Below are 22,032 nucleotides of genomic sequence, written 5' to 3'. Positions count from 1 at the left end.
GAAAAAAAATCATGGGGATGATTGCTACTTAAATATTATGTTCCTAAAGTGCCTTAAAAGTTAAAACTTCTCTCAATTTCTGATCAGTGCCTCCTTACATTTTTTTAATAGTTTGAAACAGCATGTTCCAGGAGCCTGTTGTCAGGTCTATGATCTGGAATTCTTTTGCCCATTGGACTCCAAAGAAATTTTTATAGCACTTGTGTACAAGTGGCCACAAGTGTTTTTTTGAGTGCTTTCCTGAACTCGTCAGATCTTGTCAGGAACATTTTGGAGAGATCAAAAAACTTTGCTGAAGGGAACGGGTGAAATTGAATTGTTAAAAAAATTTGGCTGTATTTTATCAAAACAAATCCAATACTAGAGACTTTTTCAGAAGTTCACAACTGCTTTTGGGGTTTAGAAGTTATCTGTCATTGTATGTTTAAGTCACGGACTTACTGAAACTAATTTTCCTTTTAGTTTTAAATTCCTTGCTTTACAGTATTTCCACCACAGTCTTAAAGACATGAAAGACATTCTGGTCAAATTTTTGGTTATTACAAATCCAAGAGGAATAACTAAGTCATTGGACAACTATTTCAGAATTAAAATTTAAGGCCCAGGGATTTAGCTCAGTGGTTCCAGCACCTGCCTCACAATCGCAAGGTCCCGAGTTCGATCCCTGGTACAAAAAAAAAAAAAAAGAATTAAAATTTAAAAGATGAAATCTAACAAAGATAAAAGTAAATATTTGTATTCTGCTTCTTAGAGTAAGGAAGATCTGCCTTGATAGAATAATTTGATTCCAGTGTATTTTATGTGTTTGTTCAGAGGAGATGTATGTTACCTAACCATGGGTGGACTCTTAGACACCCCTTAAGGGAGGCACACACACAAAAACTATTAAGAAAGAGGAGGAGTAGAACTAGGAGATAGCAAGTGCAATCTCATTTGCAAAGAACATTTAGGGGACCACTGCATTCTTTGCTGAGAAAAGAGAAATTTGGGGGAACTTAATAGTCTCCAAAAAGGAGAAATACAATTAGTGAGAGAAGTTTTGAAGCCTGAATCTAACAGTGTGAATTGTCCAAGAAAACGATCAACAACTTCAAAAATTAGTCATTCTAAATGAGCAAATCAAGCCTGAGTTTTACCATGTTGTTCTGTTAGTAGAAAAGCTGGATTATGTCACTCCTAACACACTTTGGTGTTAGAAATAGCAGTTGAACTTGAATCTTCTGATTACCAGTATTGCAGTTTCTTTATTAAATTGTTCTGTTCCTCTTTAAACTTATTTCTAGGATGCAGTATTATTTCAGAAAAACTATACTGTCTATCACAATTTGCCTTCTGATGTTCAGACTCAAGCGTCATGGGATGAGGACATGCTTCTGTGTTTTAGAGCAATTTTTAAAATTAGGATTCCTTTGATAACAATTTATTCATATTTTAAAATCATATTTCAGCATGTTAGCAATTTTGTTGTTGTTGGTTATAGGTGGAAAATGAATCGATTTTCTACGTTCATGATGATAGTGAGACACTGCTTGACAATTTTACCATCTTTGCAAATAGCTCAGAGCTTGGAAAACAAAGTCTGCCTCAAACTCTTTTTGTGACTGTTGAATCTGTCAATGATGAAGCTCCAGAAATAATAGTCAATAAAATCCTCCAGGTGAGTGCTATATGCTTTTGACTTAACTTGAGAACTTAGAGCTGCTAAATTGATTTTCGTTTATATTCTTTCTAATGTTAAATAATAAGACTTTGTGTATATAGTTTGCATAGTGCCACTGTTTTATATACATACTAGCTATTGTCAGGACATTCTTCTGGTTATTTTTGGGAGGAGATAAGGAGTCACAATAGATTTCCTTCATTTTGCATTTCTCCATTGGTCCCCACTCTCATCCTCACAAGGCATGCCCTTTTCAAGGGAGCCTCGACAGACGTCTTGCACAGGGAAGCTCCTGCTAGGCTAGAAATGGGATGGCTAAGAGTGAGGTTTGCAGTTGACCAATCTGAATGGGAGTCCTGGCTCCTCACCATTAGCCATGTGACCTTGGGCAAGTCATTTAGCCCTCAAATTTGTTCTTATTTGGGTGAGGAAGATGAAAACAGAGTTGTGAGAATTAAATTATAACACGATGAAAGGCTTGCACACAGTGCTTACATGTGATTAGCATTCTGATCTACTTGCTAAAAAAAATAGGCCATACCAGTTTTTTTGGATCAAATAAGGCCACTGCATAGTTATGAGGCAGTATTTTTCTGGTCTGGGAGCTTCCAACCCCCTTCACTCTCTGAGATTTGCATCCAGATGCACATTTCTTGGCTGGTAGGTGTTCGCCTTTTTTCTCCTCTCCTGATCTGATGATTACCCAGAGTTATGACTGCTGTATGGCTGAAATGCAGTAGCCTTCTGGCACCGCTGGCCCGTTTCCTGCCACATAAGCATCTGTGTCAGTTTATACTCAAATATCCTGAAGCTTCCATTTATTTGGTTACCTTGGTTTTAACTTACTTTATCTTTATGACCCTTCATCTAAGGACTTGGGTATGGACTCACAAGACTGACGTTATGGTTTAGATCTAGAATGTCCTTCAAAATTCCTCAACCTAGCCAACTACCTATTTCTCAGATGACTTTGCAGAGTGAGCTCAGTGGGAATGACCACAGCAAGACTCTGTGGGGAAGAGGGAGAGAAGCAGCTGAAAAGAAAGGAGGGCCACAAGCTTAGTTACATAGCACAGACCATTTCTGGACCACCCGGGTAATGAACACAAAGCAAACTTATAAAGTGACAAGTTCCAAAGGTAAAAACACTATTAATTTTCCACATAAAATGTAGACAATACGTGATGAAACAAGCTCTAAGATAACTAAACACACTAAAAAGCCTATTCCTAGATCCAAGTATTTTGAACACATGAAAAAAAAAAATGTTAAAAGCCCAGCTATTTTTAACAATGTAAAAACGTACTAGTTAGATCACCCCCTGTGGGCTCCGGGTTTGCTCTCACAGTCATTTAATTGGCCCTATGGTGTTTCATAAATTAAGGTCAGAGTTCACTGTTTCATATTCTATTGGTATTTCCCTTGCTTTCTTCGTGTCCCTTCCTATCACCTATCTGGCCATCACTCTCACCAAAGGCCCTTTCCTTTATGTCAACACCATCCACAGATGGTTCCTTCTGCCACATCATTCTGTGGCTTGATGGTCTAGATTCTTGCCACTTAGGAAATAATACAGGGTGTGGGGGTGCAGTAGAACACATTCCTGGCATGTGTGATGTCCTGTATTCAATCCTTAGCACCATAAATTAGGAGTTTTAGCTATCAATAATCTTTGAATGCTGGAGATTTAGCTCAGTGGTTCCACTGCCTGCATGGAAAGCACAAGGTTCTGAATTCGATCCCCAGTACCAAAAAAAAAAAAAAAAATCTTTAAACACATTATAAAAGTTAGCATTTATTATGTGTCTACTGAGTATGGGGCATCTTCTGTAACTGGTATTATTTCTCATGCCTGTCCAGGAACTGCCATCATGAACAACTTTATTTGTAAAATGGGAAAATTGACGCATAGAGTGGTTACAAGGGAGGGAGTGAACTTGAAGCTAAGTCTGCTTCCCACTCTCAGCACCATCCTCTGCCACTTTTCCCTGTAACTCCTGACTGACTCAGGCTCATTCAGCACACCCATGGTATCAAAGAATGTCTTTATTGGTAAAGAAAAAAAGAAAGAAAGAGAAAATAGTGCCGAAGTGGTTATGCCTTGCTCCTGCTATGGGTCTAGTTCTATAGCAGCTGTGTCAACATGTGGGTTTGCCCAGGAACCCAAGAAGATTTTGGGTCTTTGCTCTGTGGTGCAGAACTGCAGGATGAGGAGGGTAAAAACGAAGGAAATAGAGGCCAAGACCTCATGGGAGATGATGCAGAGTTGGCTGAGGAGGGGGAGAACTGAGGAAAAAGGTAGTCAACTCTTAGGCTTCTTTGTGGAAAGGAATTAAGATGCACCATCAATTCAATGAAATATCATAGACTTTGTCTTTGTTCTCCTCCAAAGTTAGGGAAATTCAGTCTCTGTCCAGAGCCATAGGGTTGTTCAGTGGTTCACTGCCTACCTCTGATGTTGATAGAAGAATGTTCTCTCTAAAGAAATAGAGGCAAGGGCTGGGGATTTAGCTCAGTGGTTCTGCCCCCTGCCTTGCAAGAGAAAGATCCCGAGTTCAATCCCTGGTACCAAAAAAAAAGAAAAAAGAAAAAGAAAAAGAAAAAAAGAAATAGAGGCAAAGTATCTGGGGTGGGAGGACCACTTCCTTTATTTTTACCTTATTCCCTGAATAGGCTGGATCTAGGCCAGCAAGTATACAATTTCCCACTTTTGATGGATATGTCATTCACATTGTCCCTTTCTGAGTTCATTCATTCATTTATCTGGTTTAAAAAATGTTCTTTGAAGGACTGAAGGTTTTGGATTAAATTTAGGGTACTAGAGGGCCAGGGATTTAGTTCAGTGGTTCTGCTGCCTGCCCTGAAAGTGCAAGGACCTGAGTTTGATCCCTAGTACCAAAAAAGAAAAAAAGAAAATTAGGGTACTAGAGTTTAAGATTTGCAAACTGGTCAGTTGAGTTTGGGTAATATCTCTATAGGTTTCACTTTCGTTAATAGCAAAACTGTAGGGGAATAGGTTGTTTTCCTTGGTTTTTGCTCAGTTCCTCCCTGTTCTAATCCCCGGTGATTGTATCATGGGAAAACTTGCTTGATGTTCTCTTGCTATGGTTCTTTTCAGCTTGACTTGGACAGATGGAGAAGCTATAGTGTTGCCATTTTATATTGGATTCATTCACTATAGACTGGGTGGAGTTTTTTTGTTTTGTTTTGCTTTTCGGTACTGGGATGGAAATTGGGACCTTGCGCTTTCGAGGCAGGAGGTGGAACCACTGAGCTAAATCCCCAGCCCCGGGTCAAGTTTTTATATTTAAGAATGTAACACTTATTTAAGAAAAGTCAGACTATCGCTTCTCGGCCTTTTGGCTAAGATCAAGTGAAGAAAAGTCAGACTAAAAGGGGCTAGGTATTACTGTAGAATACGTGTATTAGCTTTTCAATTGCTGAGATACAATACCTGACACCCAGAATTTAAAGGAGGAAAGGTTGAATTTGACTCACAGTTTCAGGGAATTCAGTCTATTGTCAACTGGGTCCAAGGCAGAAATAACCATGATGGAAAGGCATAGTGGAAAAAAGATGCTTAGTTCATGGCAGCAGGAAACAGAGCAGGGAAACAGTGCCAGAGAGGAAAGAGTCTGGGACCAAATACAGAGCCCATGGATATGACCCACCCAGAGATACCCAGAAGCTTGTGTTACTAATTCCTGGGGCTTCCAAGCCAGTCAGGTTAACAATATCTTAATCATCACAGCACGCTATCTAGTTATGTACAGATGTAGAAGTAGTTTTGGTAGGACTTGTTTGATTATTTTAAAATGGACAAAAATCCCAAGAAGTTGTGTCTTCAATTACAGGCAATGGTCATGGTGCAGTATCCAGTGAAAATCTTCTCATACCAAGGTGTTTTGGCTCACTTGCCAAACATGATTTTTTTCCTTTGTCTAAATTGTGACTGTTTGAGATTTTATTGATTTTCAGTCATATGGTTCAGATTTTAGTTAGATGTCTTCTCTCAAGCATAGATATGTTACCACCTCTTGGAAGCCTGCTTGGACTATGGCTTCCCAGAATTCTAGATGGGATGGATGCTTTGAAAGAGACCTTCTCTGGCTACCCCAGAGGAAAGAGCATTGTGCTGTTTACTGTCCCTGGATCCAATTTTTTCTTTTTAGTGCCTACTACTTTCTGATATTAAACAATCTATCGTCTTTCTTCCCCCATAAATGTAAGGTGTATTTGTGAGGGAGTCTACCTGTCTTTTCTCTTTGATATCATCAGTGCCTGGCATAGTACCTGAGGAGCTCAATAAACCTTAAATGGCTAAATAAATGCTTTCATGGAGCTTATGTTCAGTGAGGTCATCAATAAAATTACGTTATCAATGGAGGGATGGTCTGCTGTACTTTCTGAAAAACACTATGAGGATAGAGAAGGATTGGGATTGGAGAATACTAATATTGTAGAAAAGGTGGTTAGGAAGGGACTCTGTCAGGAGGGGACATTTGCAAGGAGGCTTGTATATCAGGGGTCCCAAGACCTCCTCCAGGTTCATTGATTTACAAAGACTCAGAGGATGTAGCATATTCATGGCTTAGATTTATTACCATGAGAAATATGAAAGTCAGCAAAGAGAAAAGGCATATAGTGTGAAGTACAGAAGAAACTAGGTCAAGTCTGAGAGTGCTTTTCCAGTGATGTCATGCAGGGTGAGTGTAATTGCTCCAGCAATGGTAACAACACATGCAAAGTGTTTTCTATCAGGAAAGTTCATTGGATACTGGGTGTCAAAAATTTTTATAGGGAGCTGATTAGGTAGGCACTCTGCCTAGTATGTACTAAGATCCCAGCCTTCCAGAAGGAAAGCAGGTGTCCAACATGCACTACATTGTACATACACTTTAGGCACAGTGAGGCTCTCTCACCATTTAGAAGACGTTTAACATCGATGTAGAAAACTGTTTAATAGTCCAGTTCCTAGATGACAGTGAAGGGCCATCCTTACAAGCAGATCTTTCTAGGGAATGGCTATTTTAAGCTTGCTGCAAACCCTTTTCTCAATAAAGGTGGGCTTGGGTAGATGATTCATTCCTATGAATATTAGAAGGAAGAACATTCCTGGAAAAGGAATACTTCAGAACTAAGGCAGTAGGTCTGTAGTGAGCCCTTGCAGTGTCTGAAGGCATGAAAAACTTGGAGTACCTGGAGCAGATGGAGAGAGGAGAAGAATGATAGATATTCAGTTCCATGGTGAGACTTTATGTCTGGGCATAAGGCCCACCTGGTGCTGCACAATTTTGTGCCATTAGGTTTCCTGAGATAATTATGGGGAAGCAGCCAGTATGTACTGAACCCTTGCTATGAGTTAGGCTCAGTTCTAAAAGTATCACATGAATGATGAAATGATTTCTCATTTAATTCTCTCCATGACTCTTGAAGTGAAATGAAGATTGCAGTAGATTCAGGGCATAGAAAGATTAAGTCATTAGACTGAGGCCACACAGTTAGTAAAAGAGAATGGGTTTGGGGCCCAGGTGGCCTGATCAGAATACACCTTCTGCTATCCACACTGGAACAGTGTTTCAAAACTGCAAGTTGTAATCTATAGATCAGGACCAATATTTTAAACACAGATTAAATGGAATAAAATTTAAAAAATAGTTGTATCACAATGCGCTGTATTTAATGAGAGTATTGTCTGAAATTTTTGCTTGATTTATTTGTACATTAGATTTTAAACACATACACACAAACATCCATGTACTAAGTTACTATATAAAATATATTCCTTACAATGGAAACAAAATATTTGTAAATAGGGAAGGATGGAGGGGGTGTAGGGAGGACAGGAAATGGGGAAAAAATAAGAACCAAGATATATCATGTAAAGGTACAAGTACCCAATGATAAATGTAAATCTATTGTATACCTAAGATGTACCAATAAAAGAATTTAAGGAAAAAAATATATTCCTTACTTTGGATGTTAATAAAAAAGAAACATTGTAAGCCACAGATCTAGCAAAGCTACATTCTTCTATATGAATGAATCACTTTTCCCCATTCCTCTTCCTATTTCTGGGTACACTGTCCTTTTATGGGTTGAGTCAAGTGCCAGAAACTCATCTACTGAACTTGTTGTTTTCAGCAGGAAAGGAGGTTAGGTGGAAGGGCCAGTTACACTGTCCATAAACCTGGCTGATTCACTTTGTGGACTGCTGTTGTCATCCAAAGTCATGATAATGAAGGAAGAAAAATAAATCATAGAATTTCAAATATTCCAAGAAAAAGGGACATAGATGAAGACATATAATATCAATATTTCTTTCCTATGGTTTATAATATAGTGTGAATGACATTGCTTAAAGAATTTTAGGAATATGTAGTTTTGTGCACTGCAACTCTGTAATATAATCACATTGTCTACTGTTAATCTCAACATAGTTTTGACTTGAAAAAGTGCCTAGAAGCAACCAGCAGTTGATGTTGATAATTTTGAAAGTCTCTATGAGTGGTTTATAACATCAAAGAGATCCTTTTGTTTTCAGCTCCTAATTTTTAATTGGAATATGAGATCTCTGTCTAATGCACTGGAATATATAATAATGGCAAATGCACATAAAAACTTCTTGGAAAGACTGTGCCTATTGTTCATATTTCAGGGAGTTTTCATAAATTGATAGCCTTGAATACTATTAAAGAACTGTCAAGTTTATTAACATTTTTCTGAGAGCTAACATATAAAGTATATTTACTTTATCAAAGTAACAGAGCTGAGAGAGTGCATTTTCAATAATAGTTTCTCCAAAGCTATGGTTGCTAGTTGCTTCTTATTCCCATTTAAGAAGACAGAGTTAGAGCTAAAGAGAATAAGTGACTTGCCTGCAAAGACAGACAGTGGCAGAATCTGGAGCAAAGGCAGCTTTGCAAATGTGACTCCCATGAGGCCTCCAGATGCTATGCTATCTCTGGTTTTAAACCAGCATTTTCTCAAGACCATCAGATTTTCTTGCATCATCATTTAGTCTCCTTACTTAATACTAAGGCCTGGAGGAGGTGGCAGGAAAATCCACTTGCAGTCTACTTCAGAGAAGCAGAGGCGATAGAGCCCCTAGTAGCATTTCACATTCTGCATGGGAGTTTATGGCCAGAAATCTGAACATTAGCATCTCTTCCCAGTATTTCATGTGCAGTTCTTTCTACTGAAGTAGGAAAACATTTTTTTAAGCCACAGGACTTTCGGCTATCTCTAAGACCATTCAATGCTATGGGGGATAACTGTGTCCTGGAATTAGGAATTGGAGTTAGGCCATTGTGGATGAATCCTTTGGATTTTACTCTGAAATATATTCTACTGAATACTTTTGTGTTCAAACATGGCCATCAATTTTTATGCATACCTGATAAAATATATTTGTGTCCACAAGGGGGCTTCATTTTCCTATTTTTCAAGTACCATATCTCTATAATACTGTATATTTTCTCTTGTTTTTACACTGAAAATAGGATCATTTTCTTGTTTTTTTGTTTGTTCTTGAGGTGCAAGTTATTGAACTCAGGGCCCCACACTTACTAGGAAAGCTCTCTACCACTGAGCTACACACCCTGGAGATCTACTTGTTTTTGGTAAGTGCTTGTCACTAAACAGAACTTGAGAACCAGGCACAATGGAAGAAGTAAGGCTGCAAAACCTGAAATAACAGTTAAAGTTCTAAAGGAGTCAAACAGTAAGACAGTGAATTCTTGAAAATTTCACATCCTTCCTATTAAAGTCAAACAAAATCTTTTTCTTTAAACATTACAATTATAATTTGAATTAAATTGACTCATAGATTTCTAAATCCCACCTATTTCCTCATAAAGCTAAAGGTGAATTCAAGAAATAGATTATTCTGGATTCAAATACCAGTGTTTTCAAATATTTATTCTTTGAAACACTTTTGAATTATTTTAAAATCTGAATTCAAGTTCTAAGGGGTTGTCACTTCCCAGCACCCACCTGAAGTTTCTGTTACCAAGCACAGAGCATTCATTAACTCAGACTTCCCCTAAAGCAATGAGATTGTTGATTGAACTAAATTTGATTTGAGTTGAAATGAAGACCTGAGAGTACCACCTCCTGCTTTTAGTGTCAGGATTTCCATTTGTTTTGGAAGAGGTAAGAAGGGGAAAAGCCATGTTCTGCAGTATAGCAACTCAGTGGAAAACGTGCTTTGTCCAGCTCTCCTATGCTCAGTGTTGAAAAAGTAAGTGCCTACTATAGAAAGAAAAATAGCAGCACATTTCCAACTCAGTTTGAGCTCCTGACAAAATAAGGATAAAACAGAGATGGACTTTAAAATGTAAAAAGTGACAGACCAAAATGAGTAGGCTTGGTATTTTTTTAAACAGGCCAACTTGTATATTTTTCAGAAACTGTGTTAAATGAAGGCTAAAACCTTATAATTTGAATATTAAGTTGATTAGCATTTCTGGTAGCTGTTAAAGAGTTGATATCCTTAGAGCTTAGCACTGAAAATCTTCAGTGAGCCTATTCCAAATTAAAGATTAGGAGCATCCATCCGACGCAATCATTTAACAGATAAACTACTCATCCCATTATGGATGCTTGGAATTAAACAAAAAATCTGTAGCATGTGTTACAGAACAGCCTTAGTAGTAGTAATCATCACAATCAGAATAACTTAAATAATATTAAAAAGTCACATCTGTGTAGCTTAGTTGTAGAACACTTGTCTAGCATGTGAGAGGCCCTGAAGTCAGTCCCCAGCACACCAGCAAAACAAAACAAAACACAACACTCAATGAATGTAATAACTCCATCTTTCCTAATTTATCAATAAGTAAGGCCCAGAGAAGTTAAGAAATGTGCCCAACATTAATTACATAGCTAATAAGTGGCAAAGCAGTGACTTGAACTCAAAGAGTCACTGATAAAAGCAGGTCAAATGTTCTTGAACAACCTGAAAATAATTTCAAAAGAAAAAATTTGAGCAGTGCTATTGTTATTGGCATGTGTGCTTCTTCAACATGGTTACTTTGACTTTGAAGAGTTATACATTCATCTGGATGTGTAAGTTCTAGTGTGTGTGTGTGTGTGTGTGTGTGTGTGTGTGTTTGTGTACCTATGTGGAATGTGTGGGTGTTTAGTTATGTTCAGTGACTTTATGATTGCAGCTGTTAACTTTCAAAAAGTTAGGAGGTGATTCACAAAGCCGTTTTGTGTGTGCGTATGTTATCAGTAGTTGGAGCATTAAAAGGAATCAGAGCAGATTTTTGTCTTGTAGCTCCATCATATATGATATAAGAACATAGGAATCCTGTACACCTGCTGACCTCGCTGTCTCAAAATTGTGTTTAGTTAATAGATGTCAAACAGGTGTGGATTAAGTTATGTCACAAACTGCCTGTTTTCTTGAGAAAAATAGTTCCCTTTAACCAGGCATCTTATCTACTAAATGCCTTAGAGTTGAAATTTTAAGTGTGTTGGTAAAAAGCATAGAAGAGGATAAGATTCTAGAGAATGATACATGAACTCAGAAATGTGCACATAGTGTTTCTCTGAGTAAGAAAAAAATACAAATAGAAATGTGAAAATTGAGTTACTGATAAAACCACTTATTTTTAGTGTTAGTGAAGTATCATGTGACTACATGATTATAGAAACTCAGAACAGCCTCATTACATCAGATGTGATTCACTGTCCAAAGGAGCATTTGAAATTCAACACATTCAGAACTGAACTCCTGATCCTACTCCTCAAATCCAGGCAACCTGCAGTCTTCCTCATTTTAATGGATGGGAACTCCCAGTTACTGAGGCCCTAGCCATGGTGTCATTCCTGTCACCTTCCCTTCTTGCACACCTCCCACACCTAATTCCTCAGACATTGTTGGCTTCACCTTCAACAGACACCTGGAACTGGACCCCTTCTCAGCACCCCTGCAATTTCTGGCTACTTTCTTCTTTCGTTTCTCTCTGGGATTGTTGTCATCACCCACTAACAGATGTCCCCACTCACAGTGTGTTCTTGAAACAGAAGCCAGAAAGACACTAAAAATGTGAATATCCAGGGAAGAATCAGACAGAGAAGGGAAACAGCCCTATGGTGGGGTTAAGTGGCCTCAACTGTGGGTCAGCAGCGTCAGAGGTTAGTGTGGTGTGGTGAGAGCAAAATAAGCGAGATGAAGAGTAAAAGATGATGAAGCAAAAACATAATGGAAAGTCAAATTATTCAGGGTCTTGAATACCACTGATGAGCTCTGGCTTGTCCCTGAGTGCAATGGGGAATCAACACAGGGAGCTGGGTGAGAAGTGACCTGGTGTTCACATGTTCACATGGCCCGTCTTCCTCCTCTTCCTCTTTCAGACTTTCATCCAGTGAGCCTCCTATTTAACATTCCCCATTTTTTATAGTGTTTTGACTTTGTAACAGACTATATAGTCCATTTTCTTATATGTGCTTTAAATAATTAATTTTGAATAAATATACTTTTTTGAAGCCTCATAAACTTCATAAATTAAATGTGCTGCATTGCATTTAGCTTGTAATTATGTGTCTGTTTTGAATTATGTATCTGTTTCAAACCTCTGGTGAATTGATTCAGTTAAAATATTTGTGCAAGGTGCCAGGGTGTCCTAGCTATCCCATTTACTAAGATTGTGTGATTACAGTTGGTCCTCAGAAGATCTGTGAGCACCTTCTTTTTCAGGTGTGGGTGAATTCTGTCACTGAGATAACCAGAGGTGACCTGTGTGCAGAAGATGGAGACTCCTCCCTGCAGGATCTAGTCTACTGGGTCACTCCACCTAGCAATGGGCATCTGGCTCTGAAGTCCTCTCCTGGTGAAAGCATCCAGAACTTCACCCAGGCTCAAATCAATGAGGGCCAGGTGGTGTTTGAACACTCTGGTAAGTCAAAAGGTGGAGTGGGGAGAGGAAGAAGATAAAAAAATAATTAAGGTGTGTTATGTACATGTACTAACTTCCCAAACTGCAAACATGGACTCATAAAAAATAATTTTAAAAAAGATAATGTCAACAAAGTCACAGAGCAAAGCACTGTAAAACTAAAATGTGTTTCAGTCAGTGGTTAATGTGATGGTCATAACTGAGAGTTGCTGAGTGAAAACCACATACCATGGAGAAGCTTTCCAAGCTCTGTAATTATTAAAAAGTGACATGTTTAGTCAGGCCAATAATAGCAAACCAGAGTACCTTTGACTCCCATAGGACTTACACAAATTGTCATGTAAAGTCTGACACCTCCTCTTTGAGCCTTTTCTTAATCATTCACTAACACAGCTTCTCTTTTCTGTCACTCTTCATCAGTTTCCCTCCTTCCTAGTGTAGCATAGATTGATTTGGCTGTTGGTTTATTGTTTGTTCTTCCCCATCACAGTATAAATACTGTAAGGATAGGATATCTTGTATCCTCAGCCCCTAGGACAGTTACTAGAACACAGTAGGTGCTTAATAAATAAAATTTGGTTGAAATAATGAAATACCTATTATATATCTGGTGATAACATTCCAGATGGTAGGGATGCATTGGTGAAAAAAGCATATCTGTTCAAGAAATAAATACAAGAATTAAGGAAGGAAGGCATACAACTTTAATTCTAAGAGATCCTGATGTTGAATGTCCTTTTCTTCTTCTTTTCTTGTTCATCCATAAATCAATATGCCAAACAGCTAGTGGGAAATCTGCAGAAGGGGTGGTCCAGGCACTTTGCAAGGGCAGCCTGGCTTTGTTTTCAGGCTGCCCTTGTCAGTGGATGGAGGGCGGCAGCAGCTGGCAGGAGGAGTGGGAAAGAGCATGAGACAGGAGGGCATGATCCAAAACCTAAGATGTCCAGCTTTCTCAGTTATTTTTAAGTATCCTCCTTAAAAATATAGTAAAGAATATAAAAATAACACATCTTCTAAATCCAAATGTAGTAATATCCTGATTATCTTTGGACGTAATGCAAAGGATCCCCCAAAGAATCTGAAAATAATTTACTCTGTGAATGTTCCCATCTAGTGGTTCTAAACCTGTAGCCCAGGACATGTAGGGTTAGATTTATTGCAAAATGATCCTAAACCTACCCAAGTATGTGTCAAAGCATCATTTTTTAGACTGGATAATATTTTAACACACATGTGCTGAGCACATTCCTGTAATCCCAGCATTTGGGAAATGGAGGCAGGAGGTCCTAGGCTGGGATACATAGAGAGTTTGAGGCTAACCTGAGCTGGATAGAGACTCTCTAAAAATCAAAAACCAAACCAAAACCATACACATGTGTGTTTCTATTTTAAAATGTGTACAGATGTGCTGATCAACTGAATACAATTCATTTTAAGATGGAATCTTTTTTTTTTTTTGGTACCAGGGATCGAACTCGGGTCCTTGTGCTTGCGCAGCAGGCGGTGAAACCACTTAGCTAAATCCCTGGCCCAAATACAATTTATTTTAAAAGGCATAGTTTCTTCTAATTATGTATGTTCTTCAATAGAAGATACCAAAAGTCCTGCTATTTTTAGGTGTCTAGAAAGTTTTTTTTCCTTTTTATGAAAGGATTGTCGTATTTTGTAGGTGGAGACAACTGCTCTAGAGACTTGTACAAGGGAAGTTTTGAATTTCTAAAGCTATACTGTCTATTCTGAAAAGCAGTCACTGATTCTTTTTGGATTTGTCAAGCACTGCAGAAAACTTAATTTCATCTCCAGAAGTTCTCTGAGCAGTAAAGAATAATGACCCCATCTTCAAGATGAAGAAACTAAGTCTCACAAAGATTAAATTGGCCTAACCCTAAAGCTGGACTTTCTTCATTACTTCCAACCTACTGAAGGCCAGAGCAGGTTGAAGAACTGAGGGATTTTTACAATGAAGGATTAAAATAAAAATTAGGTCTCTGGATTGATTGGTTTATCAGTTACCAGGTCAACAATATCTGCTTGGTGAGTAGGGAAAATAATCTCTCCTCAGAAAGCAGGAAGGAGCGTTAAAGACAAGGTTAACATGAGAGCCAATCCATTACATTTCCTAAATGGATATTGAGGCAAGCTGATAACTCTGAGTGTTTGGAGCCAAGTGCCAGATGAATCTGGTGCTGAAACCAGCTGGCTCTCCATGTACATCTGTCCATCAACAGCCCCAAACAAAGACTTTGGTTTAATTAGCCTCTCTTAGCAAAGTGCTCTGCCATTAATCCAATTCACTCTCCACATAACAACTTAAGCATGTTTATAAAACCAAGAGATAGGAAGCTAAATGATTCACCATTGCCCTTCTGAAAGTACTGTTGGGGAAAAAAATTGAGGTTGTACAATAGAAAATCCACAGGTCAACTCTTGTTTTTGTGTTTTCTTCCTTATCTTTTTTTTTGGCACTTTATTTAAAGTGCCCAATGGTAGAACACTTTCTTTCCTTAATTTCATGTTTTATTAAACACAACTTTTAAAGTACTCTTTCTAGAAAAATAAATAATGCAAAACAACATTTGGTTGTGGACCCCTGTTCTGAATTAGACTCGGCATTCTCTTCTCTCTTCTTTCTCCCTCTCTCACTCTCTCTTTCATTTTGGGAAAAATTTAGCAACCTTTTTGGTGAGAAATCAGAACTCTCAGGGTTTGCTTAGATAACAGAAACAAAATACTGCCAACCTATTGATCTACCTCTTATTAAATTGTGTTATTAAGGGTGTACTCATTCATAATTATGGACTCGGCCATGCCTCTTTTATTCCTTGTGACATGTTCCTGAGGAGAGCAAAGATGTATTTCTACCCGGTACAAGAACAAAGGCCTGTGGGGTTCCCAATTTAGTGCTGGATGAACGTTTTCAAAGGGTGATGGGGATGTGATGTGAACCTTGAGCTCTCTGCATTGTGGTCTTGCCTAGTGCTTTGAGTCAGATTGGTAAAGCACCCCTGGGAACTGAATCAATAAGGATCCATCTCAATTTCAGTTATGCACATAAGTTAATTGTTAACTTTAATGATATCACCAATCTCTTGACAGAAGTGAGAGAGTGGAATTCTCTCCTCGCAGAAATGTAATGAAAGCAAGACTTTTAATCCCTTCCCTTTCCCCTCTTATCAGAATAGTTAGCTTGAGATAGATACATAATTAAAGATGTAACTCTTTGGTGAGGGTGATGAGTATTATTTAGGTCCTCCTAAATTTCTAAGTTTCGATTTTCAGTGCTACTAAGATTTCAAAAATTATTTGTGTGTGTGTGTGTATGTGTTTTGTGTGTTGCAGTAAGCATTATTTTACTGGTATAAATTGATTATAAATAATAAAATTCAGGTGAAGGATATGTTCAAAACTTTTAAAAAATTTCTTAGAGATAAAATCTGTTACATTTTATTGTGAGATTGGGGAAGCTGCATTTGAGTATTTCATTGATATGTTTTAATGTTGTGTCTGGCAATACAGTTGTTCATCACTTAATGTTAGAGTTGCTCTGAGAAATGAGTCACAGGGCAATTTCATCATTGTGCAAACATTGTAGAGTATATTTGCACAAACTAGACTGGCTTTGATGTCTTTTGATGATACACATAATGTCGTGGGATGGAGTTCTAGATGTGGTCTATTGTTGACAGAAATGTTATGTGGCACATGACTGTATTTGATCCAATGAGCTAGTGTTGTATTAACATAGGGGTTGTTTTACAGGGGTCCTGTCGGGGGAAGGGTGGTGAAAGTGGGTGGCTTCTGCAGAGCAACCAAATTAACCAGAGTGTAATTTCTTCTTTTGAAGGAGCAATGTCAGGAGGCTTTAATTTTCAGGTTACTGATGGCTTAAACTTTGCACCCCAACAAATCTTTAGTATCACAGCTCAAGCGCTGATCATTAGCCTGGAAGTAAACAGAGGACTGAGCATCTTTCCAGGTAAGAGTTTATCTTGAGCCAGTGTTTTGAGTCTTGAGTGTTTTCCTGTTTATTTAGAAAGTTCTACATGCACAGTATAAAGTGTCAACATACCATCTTTTACTACAGAATAATACCAATAACATTTACAAAGTCCAAAAGGATTTTCCAGATACAAAGTTGGGGCTCTCTACAACTGTTCTTTCCCTTTTTCGTCTTCCTTGGAGGAGGGTGTGTTGGTGAAGGGCAGCGGGGAGGAATCATGCAAGAGGTATCTTTATAGCCCATAAGCACTTTGTTCCTATTCTCTGCTTAGAATGCTCAAAAAACCACAGAAAGCCAGGCTGTGTGATGCCCATCTTGCTCCACTTTGTTGGAATTTTTGTATTTTGAATATAAAATCCTGTGCATTACCTAGACTGTCAGTGCTTTCAGCCAAGGCTTGCTTTGGGGCCCTGCAGCCTCTGCAGGGCTTTCTGCCAAGAATCTCAGCCTGACTGACATGGAAAGGTACAAGGAAGCCTCGCTGGCCAACATTCTCATGGAAGAAAAGGGGAAAGATTTACCCAATGGCAGGAGCAATAAAAAAGGAGAAAAAATGTTAGATTTGTTATTTTTTTAGAAAGTCCTGAGGTAGAAGTACAGGAAACAATAAAATTTCAACATACCTCGAATATTGGTGAGAAAAATAGCCAAAAACATTGTGACTTATTTAAATGATATGCACTACCAGTGAAACATAGAAGGAGAAAAATTAATTATAGTTACAGTAGCCATTTGTTCTGGTCACTGGGAAGCTTTAAAATATAGTGACGCCTGGGCCTGGCCTCACATGAATTGAGTCTGACGTGGGGCTTGGCATCATTTTTAAAAATCCCCCATGATTCTGAAATTGAATCAGGATTGGAATCCAGGGGGCTATACACCATACTGGTGTTTTAGTTCTTATGACATGAGGTTAGTGATGTATTCATGGGAAGTTCATAGGCTTTGTGGCTTGAAGAGAGAATGTAACTTGGCCCCACAAGAAGTAAAGAGTAGAGACTTCTCATATTTCTATAGTAGTCATGGAAGAAATATTCTTTTCGTTGTAATTATTTTTTAAAAAATACTATTTTAGGAGAAATTTTGGAATTTTTAGATATCTTCAGTATTTGAGTTCATGAAAAGAAACTTTCAAAATGGACCAAAAGTTGTTAAACAAGATTCTTCTATTCAGAAACCTTTTTTTTTCTGTTCTAGAATTTTTCTCTGAGAATGTGTGATATTTTTGTTAGTTGTTTTAGGATAACTAACATGACACTTAGTGTTGTAAAAATAAGCAAATAAACTAGAAATCTGAAAAATATGGTAATCTATTTTAAAAGTTCCAAAGTTGGACCGGGGATTTAGCTCAGTGGTTCTGCTGCCTGCCTCGCAAGCACAAGGTCCCGAGTTCGATCCCTGGTACCGGAAAAAAAAAAAGTTCCAAAGTCATGATAAATCTGGCTGCTACAAAAGATTAAATACCTTTCATCTATTCTGGCTAAACTAAGTCTGATTTAATAATTGAGGACAGTTATATTAAGTGAAGGATGGAGCCACTACTGCTTAAAAACTTTCGAGTTTATGGTTCCTGTTTTACTGAATATTAATTTGACAGGAAAAATATATTAAAGCAGATAGAATTCCCTTGTCACCTTTGTAGAATAATGCAAAGCATACAATTTTCAGAGCTCTCTGTTTAATATTGGACACAGCCCTGACTGACCATCTTTCCTTTTCCATGAGACTGACATCTTCTCCAGCTTTACCTCTGTGTGTCTGAAAACACACTATTAGAACTTGCATGTTATCTAAAATCCCAAAGTGAGCTGCTCCTTTTCCAAGCTCTCCTGAGCACATTAGCTGTTTTCGTATTTTTGGTTTCATTGTCACCCTCTGTCCCTACAGAGTGACTTGTTTCCTACTCCAGCTCCTGCTCGGGAGGAAAGATGATAGATTTTCATGTACATTTCCACTGAGTGGCTTTTAACTTGAATGAATCTCAATTTGGGTGGGTGTAGAAATGAGAACTGTGGAATCATAGATGAGTTGGGATAGACCTTCTGAGTTATCTGTTCCAGTTGTTCTATGTGTTTTTCATAATCTAACATTGTATTGTGGATCAAGATTTTCTAGTGTATGCATGGTTCAGATGGCCATGTCACCTCATTGTCTTTCCAGTAGTCACCCAAGGATTGCTGGTCCCTGCTGCTGTGTGAAGCTGTGGAGTGATGACAGCGGAGACCCACTCTTCCTTTTCCCTTAGGTCTCCCAACCTGCACCTCATCATGTCATGAGGGAAAAGGATCTGGTGTCCTGTTTCAGGGTGTGATTTTAGATATCAGGTTGTCAGCTTTTGCAGATTTTTATGTTCAGAGTCAGATGTTCTAAGTTATCAGGGAAAAAGTATTCCTTTTTTTAGAACTGTAGATTTTTAGATCTATTTTAAAAATAGAAAATCTATTTCTATTATAGAGTAGAAATGCAGATATGTTGCTATTTTGTGTTTTTATAGTGTTATAATTTTAACCTACTGCACTGGGTTGCTACAATATTTTAAATGAAATAATGTATGCAAATACAAGTTTTGATCCATCTCCATTGACAGCTAAAAACCACAGAGGCTTGGGAAGGTTTAAGGTCATTTAACTAATAGGAGTTATAAGCCTGAAGAATGAGTGCTGAATCTGACCCCAAATGCTGTGGTCACATCTGGCAGCTCCTTTTCTTTATGTTCCAGGGCTCTCTCTGTTTCAGAATGTCAATTTCCTGAGAGTGGACCATCATGGTAGCTGTTTATTTTGTCTCCTTTTCAGTATTACTGATGTATTGACATGCACAACTAGGAAAATATGCAGAGCAATTTAATAAAGAGAAAGATTATGTAGAAATATGTGATTTACTCTGTTTGGTTAGAGAAATATTGCAACCTGGCATTAGTTAACAAAAATAAATTTTTATAAAATTCACATTGGTTCCATACCATTCAGCCTTTCTTTGCCAACTCATCATGTGTTAGCTATTTCTGTCTTGGCTCTTTTATGCTGTTGGTCTTAAAAAGTGGCTCTGGCTTGAGACTTGAAAGAATTTACATGGTAGGCCAAAATAATTATTAGAATACATAGTGGGGGGTGAATATTTTAAGGTTAGCCATGACTTCTATGCCCTTCCAAATTTGAAAATCAGTTTTTACCTCAGTTTTTTTTTTTTTTTTCTTTTGGTACTGGGGATTGAACTCGGGTCCTTGCACTTGTGCAGCAGGCAGTGAAACCACTGAGCTAAATCCTCAGCCCCACCTCAGTTATTTTAATGTAGGAAATATTCTAGTTCAAATTAAATTCTTTTTTGTGAACTAAGAAAAGAAATTTATTTAAAATATTTTTTGTTTTTGTTTTTTATTGTATACATTTTGAATATGTATTTGTAGATATGCATTTATAGTATATGTATGTATGTGTGTACAATATATATGTGTATATATTTTTTATTTCATTGAAACATATTCTCTTTATTTCTGCAGGATTCATTCCCCAGAAAACAAATTTTTGTAACAGTTTTTCACATTGAATGCCACCATTGATTTTGTTTATCTTTAGTGGTACATGTTGGAAAACACTATGGCCTGAGGATTTAGTTCTTCTGTTTATCCAAACTGTACTTGGCTCTTTTTCAAGGAGTGTTGCCTTTAATGTTGGAGGGATTTACACTGAGAGTTTCACTACCATGGTCTAGTCTAGAATAAAAGCTTACATATACCCAGAGTTAAGTAGACCGTGAGTGGAGGGTCTTCCTGGCAAACTCTGTGACTTCAGTATCTTTGGCATGATATAGAGGGAATAACATCTCATCAGCAAACCATCGGTTGCCTGTGGTAGGAATTGAAGGAGAGAAGAAGGGAGAAGGGACTCACAGTGTGTTGCTGAAGAATATAGAGCTGAGATTCATAAATTGTTAGTCAGCAAGACTTAGTGGGAGATAACCAAGAATTGTAAGAAAAGATTGTCAATCCTCATAGAAGTAAGGGGTTGCTAATTGATGAAATGAGACTTACATTCAAGGGGTGGGTACATGGATTTCTCACAGACTGGTGGGGCCAGGGAGAGCTTGTTCACCAAGATAGGCTTTCAGCTGCCGATGAGGAAGGATGAGCATGCCAGGGAATTGCAAAGTGAAGACCAAGGAGGAGAAGGATGTATTTGAGAGGTGGGGAGAAATCTATCAGATATATTGAATTGTTAATCACATTATTTCCTAACTCAGATATCATGTCACCCTCTAAGTTCAAAGTAGAGTGGTATAAGCAATACTGTGGTGTTAAAAATACTTCTGAATCAGCATGACTTATATTTGACCATCAGGTAAGTTTCTTACATCCCTTTCTTGATGATAAGGAAACAACTATATACTTCTTAAGGTTATCATGATATATAAAAGAAAAGGGAGGGACCACATCCATGTTGGTATCTTGGTACAAGTTGAGTATCTCTCGTCTGAAATACTTGGTACCAAAAGTGGTTTTAAAAAAAATATCTGCATATATACAAGGAGATATCTTGGGGGTTGGACATTCATTTATGTTGCACAAACACCTTATGCACAAACCCTGAGATAATTTTGTACAGTATTTTTTATGTGCTTACATTTTTGACTCTAACCCATCATATGAGGTCTGATACAGAATTTTCCACTTGGTGGAGTCATGTCTGTGCTCAAAGAGTTCCAGGTTTTGAAGCGTTTCAGATTTTGGATTTTTGGATTAGTATGCTTAATTTTTACATCTCTGCTCCTTGTTGTAGGGCTTTTCACATATTAGGTACTTAACAATGTTTGTTGAAGAAATGTATGAAGCTTCCATGTTTAGTGACCCTGAAACTCTTGATGTTATAGTAGTGGTTGTTTTTTATGAAACAAAGAACCAGGATAAAAGTATGTTTAGGAAATAGTGTTTACGAGAAGCATAAAACAGATTTCTTTACCCAAGTATTCTCAAGGGCTTTAATGTACTGGTTTGCTTTTTAAATCTCTGAGAAGTATTTGTGGAGTGAGGGTTTGCCAAAGAGCTATGGTACAGAGCCCTCTGAGGACTTCTATGCTGAACAACAGTGATTCTGTGCATAAAGATTTTAGGTGGACTTCATATAAATTCTTCCCTAATTAAGTGCCTGGAACTCGCTGGTGAAAACACCAACTATTTTTCTAAGATGAAATGGAAGGGGATACTGTTTAGTCTTTTTCTGAGTTGGGCTGGACAAGAAGAGATGCTTGTCAGGCAGTTGTGACATAGGGTAAACTGGTTTTACTGCCTGAGCAACTCAGAGTGACTGCTGAATAGAAATTAAACTTTAGTGACCTCTGGGTCACATAGGTGGAAAAGACAGTGAGGGACTGACATACTCCTGCTGAGTGAAAAGCACTCTGGACCTTGAACAGCTTGGGTGGATCCTGTACTCCAGAAGGCTAAGATGAATGAAATAATATTTTTAAAT

General features: G+C 37.9%; 1 protein-coding gene across 1 annotated transcript in view; it reads left to right on the top strand.

The window, feature by feature from the left end:
- Positions 1-22,032, top strand: part of LOC101697849 (chondroitin sulfate proteoglycan 4-like) — a 63,838-nt gene that overhangs the window by 26,228 nt on the left and 15,578 nt on the right. The window contains exons 5-7 of the mRNA XM_087189374.1: positions 1,481-1,657; positions 12,369-12,567; positions 16,412-16,543. Of these exons, the coding sequence (XP_087045500.1) occupies positions 1,481-1,657; positions 12,369-12,567; positions 16,412-16,543 (508 nt within the window). The remainder of the gene's footprint in view (positions 1-1,480; positions 1,658-12,368; positions 12,568-16,411; positions 16,544-22,032) is intronic.

Source organism: Heterocephalus glaber, unplaced genomic scaffold, assembly GCF_053883595.1.
Source record: "Heterocephalus glaber isolate CG9 unplaced genomic scaffold, H.glaber_assembly_v1.0 deba00001538, whole genome shotgun sequence".
NCBI classification, from domain to species: domain Eukaryota; kingdom Metazoa; phylum Chordata; class Mammalia; order Rodentia; family Bathyergidae; genus Heterocephalus; species Heterocephalus glaber.
The sequence above is the reverse complement of the archived record's forward strand: the minus strand, read 5'-3'. Positions and strand labels throughout refer to the sequence as shown.